At 36.7% G+C, this 9,450-nt stretch overlaps 1 protein-coding gene across 1 annotated transcript; it reads right to left on the bottom strand.

Moving 5' to 3' along the window:
* Positions 1-3,948: 3,948 nt before the first annotated feature.
* Positions 3,949-7,652, bottom strand: LOC113327576 (succinate dehydrogenase [ubiquinone] iron-sulfur subunit 1, mitochondrial-like). Its single transcript, XM_026574754.1, has 2 exons — positions 6,685-7,652; positions 3,949-4,455 (listed from the first exon to the last, which is right to left on the bottom strand). Exons 1-2 carry the CDS (start codon positions 7,359-7,361, stop codon positions 4,278-4,280), a joined length of 855 nt encoding a protein of 284 aa, XP_026430539.1. The 5' UTR covers positions 7,362-7,652; the 3' UTR covers positions 3,949-4,277.
* Between the last annotated feature and the right edge of the window lie 1,798 nt (positions 7,653-9,450).

The raw sequence follows: 9,450 nt of genomic DNA, 5'->3' as shown, positions 1-9,450 counted from the left end.
ACGATCCACACACTCGAGACATTAATCATGTCACAAACTGGGGGATACTTACTGGGGTATTGGTATGGAGGTTTACAGCGTGCAACTCACAACGCGTCATCATAAGAACGTGTCAGGAAGTCATGGACGGTTAGTGATGATGGGAGAAGTGGGCTTTACCTGATCGTGTGACAATTACCATGACTCCATCACTCCACTTCCCCCACTTCCCATGAGAAACGTGGGTTAGGCGCAATGACTTGTATAAATAGGTTCTCCTCCCTATTTCCGAACAAGACAACAAGACAGAAACCAAGTGTTGATACAATCGTATTCAAACACCAGAACTGATAGCTTACATCATGTAAGCCAGTTCAGCTTTCTGATACAAGTCATAAAACAGCCAACACCTTCTTCGCTTCCCTCCCTAAGATCAACCCCATCTCCTTCACTTTGTGACCGAAGCAATTCTGGAACGGCCATTTCTTGGTTTAGGCCAGAATTGTACAAATTGATTTCTCGAATCACAAGCACTCCCGTGCAGTGCATTTGTTTAGGGTTTAGATTCATTTCTCATCCACACACCCCAAATTACCAAAACCGGCAAAAATAGTTTTCACCCATAAACAACTATATAAATGACATTATCGTTTCATATTTCAGTTAATCTCTCAATTTATCCATTCTATGTATACATAGTGTGTTATTAAAGGAAAACAAACCTAATTAGCAAAAATATAATGGCAACTGACGATACCACTTACAAATAAGGTAATCACCAAATACAAACAAAGTACAAAAGAATAAACAGCAACATCATATATACAAACATGAAAACAAGAATGAAATCATATGAAATCCATCACAAAACTGTTCTTTAAATTGAACCTGAAAAAAAAAATTAATCACAAAACAGACACAATTAGATATACCAAAATTATTTGGCTAATCTTCAAGCTAAACCTAAAATAAAAAATAAACAAAAACAAATCACAGATCTAAAATCTGGAAAAGAAATTAAATCCAAAAAAAAAAAAATCACAGATCTAAAACCTAAAATTATTTCGCTAATCTTTCAAGCATGCTCAAGATTACTTATTAGCAATACTATTAGTGGTCTTAATCAGTGCCTCGGTCCTAGACAGTTCTGTGTTGTGCTATGCTATAGACTTGGTATCCCTCTGTTTGCTGAGAATGGTTTATGCTCAAGTTGCAGCCGATCAATGGACATCTTCGGAGACCATGTGCGTCATTGCGCTAAGGATGTTGGGGGCAAGTTCCGACATGATCTTGTCCGGGATGTTGCTTTTGACATTTGCTACAAGGCTAATGTACCTGCGCGTAAGGAAGTATCCCTTGGTGTTCAGTCAGATGATGACATAGACTTGAGACCGGCTGATATCCTTGTTCTTAATTGGGAAAATGGTCGAGATGTTTGCATGGATGTACCGTTGTCTCGCCCTTCACTGGTGACGGTGTTCGCTCATTTGTCCCTGGAAAGGCAATTTCTAACGCAGTTTCTAGATAGCGTACTAAATATCTGGACAGATGCACCTCCTTGGGTTATGGTCTGGGTGTTTTAGCCTTCTCTACTCTAGGGGAGCTTGGTGATGATACTTTATGCTTTTTCAAGCGTCTGAAAAATTGTTTAGTTAGTAATGACGCTAGTAGTGGTTTTGGTAGTTTTATTTTTCATAGACTAGGCGTTGTTATTCAAAGAGGAGTTGGAGCCCAGCTTGTTGCTAGGCTACCAACCAAAAGTTGTGTTTGATTATAGTAATATTACAAATTGAGTAAATATAATTTATGCTAGTAATTAAAAAAAACCTAAAATTAGGAAGAAAAAAAACCGATAAAAGATCAGATTAAAAACAGTAACCAGAGATCAAAAGATCGAACAAAAAATCAAAAATCAAAAATCCTGATGCGATGAACAATCAATAAAAAACAAAATCAGAGAAGAAGAAAATAGAAAAATTAATGAAAGACATGGTAATCAAAGATAAACACTAACCTGGAAAAAAAAGAATCTCCGATGAAGTTTCAAAATACTAAAGACGAATTCTCCTCTTGATCTTCCTGTTAGGGCCGCTCATGGTCGGTTTCGGCTCGGTTTATAGAAAAACCAAAACCGAAACCACTACTCTCGGTTATTTTATTTTTTTACCAACACCGAGCCGTTAAGAATCAGTTCGGTTTTTAGCCGAACCGACTCAGATGGATCACCGATTACTTAGTTCTGAAATCTGTTCAGCAAAAAAAACATTCTAAAATCTGTAATATAAGAAGATAACAAAAAAATTATACAAAATTCATTATACACAGAATTAAAAAAATTATTATAACAACAATAATAACATTGAGAAATTAGACCAGAATTGCAAAACTTTCTAAAACCCTAACTTCATACATCTATTTCTTCTCAAATTCACTGCCCATCATGACGAATACTTTGAGCTCGAAATATGTTCTTTCAATCAGATGTCTGCAGTCTGCATCAAAATAGTACAACAGTCAGTTAACTCCATCGAATAGTTTGAAACTCATGAGAGCAGTTTTTATTAAGGCTTCAAATAAGATTGAACAATAAAAAAAAACATAAAACAAGTCAGAATCAAACTATATTGGATTACCATCCCAATTTTATCAATCATAAATAGAACAATAGAAGGTAAATTAGATTTAAGAAATCAGAATCTTCGACTCGTTCAATGATCATGATCATGATAGTAAAAACAATTAGATGATGCTGAAGAAGATCAAGATGAAGGTAGAATGGCTGATGAGAAACTTTGTAAGTTAAATTACATTGGTGAAACTCATGAATTGTTTTATGGTTTATGAAGAAAGAAGAAGGCAGAGGTGGTGGCATGGGTAGCAGTCGGAGAGACGAGAGAAAAGATAAGATCTAGAAAAGCGTAACAAGATAACTGATGGTATATTGGTTCGGCTTCTAGCTCTAACCAAAACTGAAACTATCAACCTCGATATTTCAATTTTTAAAACCAACCCAATGACAAATGGTTCAGTTCGGTTTCTCTTAATCGGTTTGGTTATGTTCGGTTTTATCGGTTTTCCATTACCATGTACAACCCAACTTCCTGTCCTAAAATTCTCAAATCTGAAATCAGAAATTTTCCAAAATAAAATTTTATATATGGAACGGCTTAAAAAGGCATTCAGAGTATTACAATAAAACTTATTTTTCTGAATCGGTAGAATTGGGACTAACCCGTCCAATTATTAGATCAAAAGGACAGAAAATATTTGGACTAACTAAAACTGGGATTTGGAAGGAAAGACTAGAGCATCCAAAGCCCAGAATGAATGAGATAGCGTTAGGAGTGAGAGTCAGGAATGAGACAGCATTGGGAGTTAATTGGGGTGAGGCAAGAATAACTCGGCTTAAAATTAAGTAGCTACTAGGTTAATTTTTATAAGTTAGAGTCGGGGTTAGTTAATTTCTGTAAGTTGATTCGGTTGAGGCAAGAATAAGCTTAGGGTTAGATAGAGTCAGGAATAAGACAGCGTTAGGAGTTAGCCCGAGCATGAATAGAGTAAAATTAAGTAGCTACTAGGTTAAGATTCACTTTGGTCGGGCCAAGGCATAATCAAAACTGTAGGAAGGTACCCGGATAATCTCATTCATCCATTGGCTTATCATAAGACTTCCGATCAATCTCGTCCATCCTTTGACCCAATCGGCCAATGTCATCTGTCCATTGACCTATCATAAGACAGACATCGTTTTTTTTATATTAGAGATACTATAGTTCTTCGGTCTGGGTTTTTTTTATATTAGAGATATTATAGTTCTTCGGTCTGGGTTGGTTCCACGAGTTAGAGATATCCGTGCTAATGCTTGCCCGAACTTTTTCGGGTTTATAAAATTTATGCCCAAGCTTGCTTGAAGTTTTGAAATACCATTCTCCTATAACATTTTTATCAACAAACAAAAGTTCAAGCTGAGTAGCAAAAGCATCATACATTAGGTTGTGCAACATTAATACATTACTAAATATAAGATCCAAAACTGCATACAAGATTGACAAGAACAACGATGAACTGTTAAAGATGAAAGGTTGCATTTTCAGTGAGCCGTTATTGTGAAACAGAGAATATTAAGTTCAGGCACATGTCCAAGTAAACACAGCTGCACCCTATTATTAAACTTATATAGTAGTTCAGTGATGAATGCTGTAAAGTTTCTGAAATTTAGAAAAATTAAGTGCCCACATCCAGTAAATATTCCATTTTGTCTGGTGTGCCTTGATGGTAGCGGTCTACTTCCCACGGTTTTAGCCCAGTAGGCCAGGCTGGCGTGCCTTGATGGTGTTGATCTGCTTTCCAGGGTTTAATCCCTTCGGGCAGGCACGAGCACAGTTCAATATTGTATGGCACCGGTATAGCTTGAACTCGTCGTTAATTGCAGCTAAACGCTCATCTGTGTACTCATCACGGCTATCACTTATCCACCTGACATCAACCAATTAACAAGAAAAACATCAGCTTCAACAATACACAACTCGATACAGTGCATTTGCAGAACACAAACTGAGTGGAGAAAGGACTCCTAATTAGTCTATTGCAATCAACAGATAAGCTTGTCAAAGACAGGAAAAACGTAGAGGCAATATCATGCCTAGACAAGCTAGATGCAGACACATTAAGGGCACGTCATCTCACTGAGATATGGGGTAAAAAAATGTTCTCCAGTGAGATCATTGAAAAGGGACAAGAGCAAAGCAGATGTACTTGAAAACAAAAACAAAATGGCAAGAACACAGAAACGGGAAACAAACAAGAAGAGTTGCTTAAAGTTGTGAACATTTAGGATCAATGGTCCTATCACAGTCCATCTGTCCAGGCAGATGGAATACATCGTAAGGGTTGTATAAATCCTCATTACAGAAGGTTGAATTCTCATTGTACATTCAATGGACCTCCTAGTAGATGGGAAAATTCCGCATCTCCAGATCTTCATGCTCAAGCATCGAATGCGTAATGGTGGTGATACAAGGATTCCAAAAGCTAAGTTCCACACATGCATACCTCTCTATCCTTTTGGTGCATAAAGCTAAGAATGTACCTAAACTTGGGCAAAGAACACCTAAGAATGTAGCAAAATATGGGCAAACAAAATTGTGAGACGAATACCGAAAAAGGATTCCAGGCAGGAGAATATATTTAACTTGCATCAAATTATGCCATGATTACATCAGTACATCTTACTAGAGAGAGAACTATACTGACATTAGCGCCTGACTACACCTACATCCTTAGCTTTCACTCATTGGTTAAACAAATTTATTCACTCGAATATATGCCGTAAAATCAACTTTGCATGTACGGTTGTACCAAGTACACAATTTCTTCATACTCACAGCAGAGGACATGCATCAAACTTTAACCTTGAGAACTACATAGTCCTAATATTTTATATAAAAGCACAGAAATTTGAAACGAAAAAATCTATACAGCTTCAATCCATAACTCAATGATGCATCTAAGAACAAAACCTTGGTCATATGTCAACACATATCCAGTTCTACTATGTCCACATCCACTAATGGTAACACTAAGACATCAGCATACTTATGCCGGTGGAAAGTCGGACAAAAGTCAAGCGCACTTCTATCTGAGAGAACCTCAGAAACTATGGAAATTATAGTCAGCAGATATCAATAATAGTCCAACACATCCAGTATCTTAATTTCATTTCTTCAACCAATATCTACCTACTTCAATGTAGATGACCCTTGTAGAATAATCACGCATTTAGTGCACTGAATGCCTTACTCACCATAGATGCCAGGCATCCAAGCCAATGAAAACTAGGGATCCGCATGGTACATACACATGCACCAGAGAAAGACTCTTACAAACCCTACAATCATGTTCTAGAGAAACTTCTAGTACCACCATATATACCTACTGTTTCAAGTTTCCCCTATTTTTCTGGTTAGTACTAAAGCTTAGATACGGACGCGATCAAGGGAAAACACCGAGGTTTCACTTCTTTTGAGATAACATCGTACTTAAAAAGATCGAAATTAAACCCTGAAGCATGTTAAGACCGAAAATCCCAAGAAACTAGTTGAACAGAATTATCCCAATACCATCAAAAACTTCGATAGAGGGACAAGCAGGTACAATATGACATCATGAACACCAAGCGCCACTCAAATTACTACATCACGAATAACATCACAAGGTATGAATCACATGAAAACCCTACATCTTGAAATTGAATAGTTCTGTCATCAATAAAACTAAACAAAGTTGATTTCAACCAATAATCATGATACTTTTTACCACAAAATGGCATCAAAATCCAAATTAAAACCCAGCAGGAAGTTGAGTCTATAAACTCCTAGAGACTAGTCTAACCACTAAAAACCACACAAACAGACAAAGAAAACAAAGTAGAACAAAATTATTCACATACCACATGAGAAAAAAAAAAGACTTAATCAACAATCCCTACAAGACAAACTAGCCATGTTCGATTCTCAGATCATCATATTCACAACATGATCAAAATTATACCCACAGGAAAAATCACTAAATTAAACAAAGCATGATCAAAATAAAAGAATCCAACAAATTTCAACAGCATTCACAGACAAGCTTACGGAATTCCCAAATTAAACCCTACTATACACAAAGTAAACTCAAAATTCCAAATTAGGGCAAAATCCATACCTGTTAGCATGAAGCAAAGCAGCAGGACCAAGATAAGATTCAGGATTCCACCAATAACTAGGACAAGAAGTACTACAACAAGCACATAGAATACATTCATACATCCCATCGAGTTTAGCCCTATCTTTCTTACTCTGATAAATCTCTTTCCCTTTCTCCTCAGCTGGATTCTTTCTTTTCAACCATGGTTCAATACTCTTATATTGATTATAGAAGTTAGTCATATCAACAACCAAATCCTTAATGACAAACATATGAGGCAACGGTGTAATCGTACTCTCTTTCTCCTTGGGTTCAATCTTTGTTAAACAAGCTAAACCATTACAACCATCAATATTCATAGCACAAGAACCACAAATACCTTCACGACACGATCGTCTAAAAGTCAAAGTTGGATCGATCTCGTTCTTGATTTTGATTAGTGCGTCTAACACCATTGGACCACAATCTTTTAAATCGATTGAGTAATTTTTTAGCTCTGGTTTTGTTGGATTGTCTGGATTCCATCTGTAGATTTGGAATGTTTTGTGGTTTGATTTGTCTGTTGCTTTTGGTTCGGTTTTTTGTTCTTGCGGTGGTGGTGGGGCGTTGTAAAGTCTTGTGAGGGTGAGTTTTGATGGGTTTGATGAAAAAGACAGTTTCTTAGAGACTGATCTGAGGACTAAGCCTGTAACCATGGTTGAAGATTCAATTCAGTACAGGAAGAATTTTTTTCAGAGAGAGCAATGAAGATTGGGGAAATGGGGTTTGGGAGAAAGGATGATGATGATATACAAAGAGAGTAAACTTGGTAGAGGTTAGATGCGATGATGTTGGGACTTGGGAGAGGAAAGGTGAGATGAAGATTGGGGAAATGGGGTTTGGGAGAAAGGATGATGATGATATACAAAGAGAGTAAACTTGGTAGAGGTTAGATGCGATGATGTTGGTTGGGACTTGGGAGAGGAAAGGTGAGATGATAGGCGGACTCTGATGACCGCCTGTTAGATTGGTCTTTATTGGCTAACTGTGCGTGTGGTTAGCATAAGCCCTTCGTTTAAGTGCCAAACGTGGTCAGATTCTACGACACTCGTTGGATTACTTGCACACCTTATTCTTCTCAGCAAGTAGGAATTAGTCCCACACTTGTTGGGCTTTACACAATCTAGTCCTTCCTCCTCAAGCCTATTACCACGGGAGACGAGTCGGTCCTTTTATGCACAACCTAAATTAAAAGTGTACTGGATTCCTATATGTATGGGAGAGGAAAGAGAGACCCTGCGAATCAGCGATAAAAACTGAGTTGACTCAATCACCAATTTTCGAATCTAATCTCAATCTTTTCCACCATCCCTGTTGTATCAATCTCTGTGTTTTCTTCTCTTCACTTCTAGTTTTATTCCTTTGTCATGTTTTAATTTTAGAATTAGTTTTAAGATACAATTCTGATTTCCCAATTTTTTCCCTATTTTAACCTAGTTTCGTTTCCTATCGATTAACTTTCAATTGTAACTTCTTATCTGTTTTTCGAGTTTTTAGTCGTGTTTCTAAATCAATCTTTCTGATTTTTCTTTTCAATTGTCTTTTTCCAATCCTTTTTTTTTACCTTCCTTTACAAAATCCATTATGAATAAGGTTATCATTATACTGGTTAACAGTTGTTTATTCGTTTCTCTGTTTTTCAGGGAAAGATTGGTAGGAGTTGATGCTCGGTTGAGGCGTTGTCAGGTAAGTATCTCATCTGTGAGAGAAGTGGAGAAGCTACAGTGTCATTGGTCAGTCTTTTCCAAAGGCGGTGGAATTTCCTCAAACACAAGGAAATAAATACTTTATTACAGCACAAACATTGGAAGATGAAAAACATAATCATTACAATGAACCCAGTTTTTCAAAAAAATATTGAGTATAGAAGCGTAGAATATTATGTCATGCATTGTTATCATGTCAATATTTTTTAACTTGCAACTTTGGAAACATCGTTCCTTTGCTACAAATAGCAACAAGTTTCAGAAGCACTACCTCACTATTCACATGCAACAATATTTCCTTTATAAACAAATTTGTGTCTAATTTCAGTCATAATATTTCCAAAGGAAAACACCACAAGTACGTTACCAAAAACTACTCCTCTGAAATCCAAAACAACTCTTATTACTGGTACTTTCAACACTTAAGAAATATGTTTGATGTTCTTACAGAAAACTATATAGCTCATCTCACAAGATTTATAGATGATCAAGATAACCCATTATCAGATTCTTTCAGATATTACCTGGAATTTCTTTGTTTTGCTACCATCCAGATTGAGCAAAGAAAGTTTCCAAGAGTAGTTGTCAAGCTGTTCAAGGAAATAAAGAAAAAGGATGACCCAAGAGGTTTGAGAGTTGGAGAAATGGCTTATGCACTGAACATGGATTGGTCACCAACTGGAAGAATCATTATTAAGAAGACTGCAGATCCTAGAGTATTTATAATACGTTTCTGAAATACTGGTGACTAAGCAGCTGCAATCTACTCAATTCCAAACAGAGTTCATGGGAAGTTACTTACCATCAGACATTGGAGTGGTGATAAAAAGATTGAAGATATTATTTTAATGCTCAAGACTACTGGATTAAATTTAATCTTAGAGGTGACCTTGTGGAAAAAGGCTTTGTGGCAGAATTCGTAGCTGAAAAAGTGGGGAGAGTTCTAAACCTCATGGGGTCTAATGAAGAAGGGGAATACAAAGCTCGTGTTCTGGTTGACATAACAAAAGTTCTAATTCACCAGATCAAGATAATCATC

Source organism: Papaver somniferum, unplaced genomic scaffold (genome assembly GCF_003573695.1).
Source record: "Papaver somniferum cultivar HN1 unplaced genomic scaffold, ASM357369v1 unplaced-scaffold_104, whole genome shotgun sequence".
NCBI lineage: Eukaryota > Viridiplantae > Streptophyta > Magnoliopsida > Ranunculales > Papaveraceae > Papaver > Papaver somniferum.
This window is presented reverse-complemented; position numbering and strand designations above follow the sequence as displayed.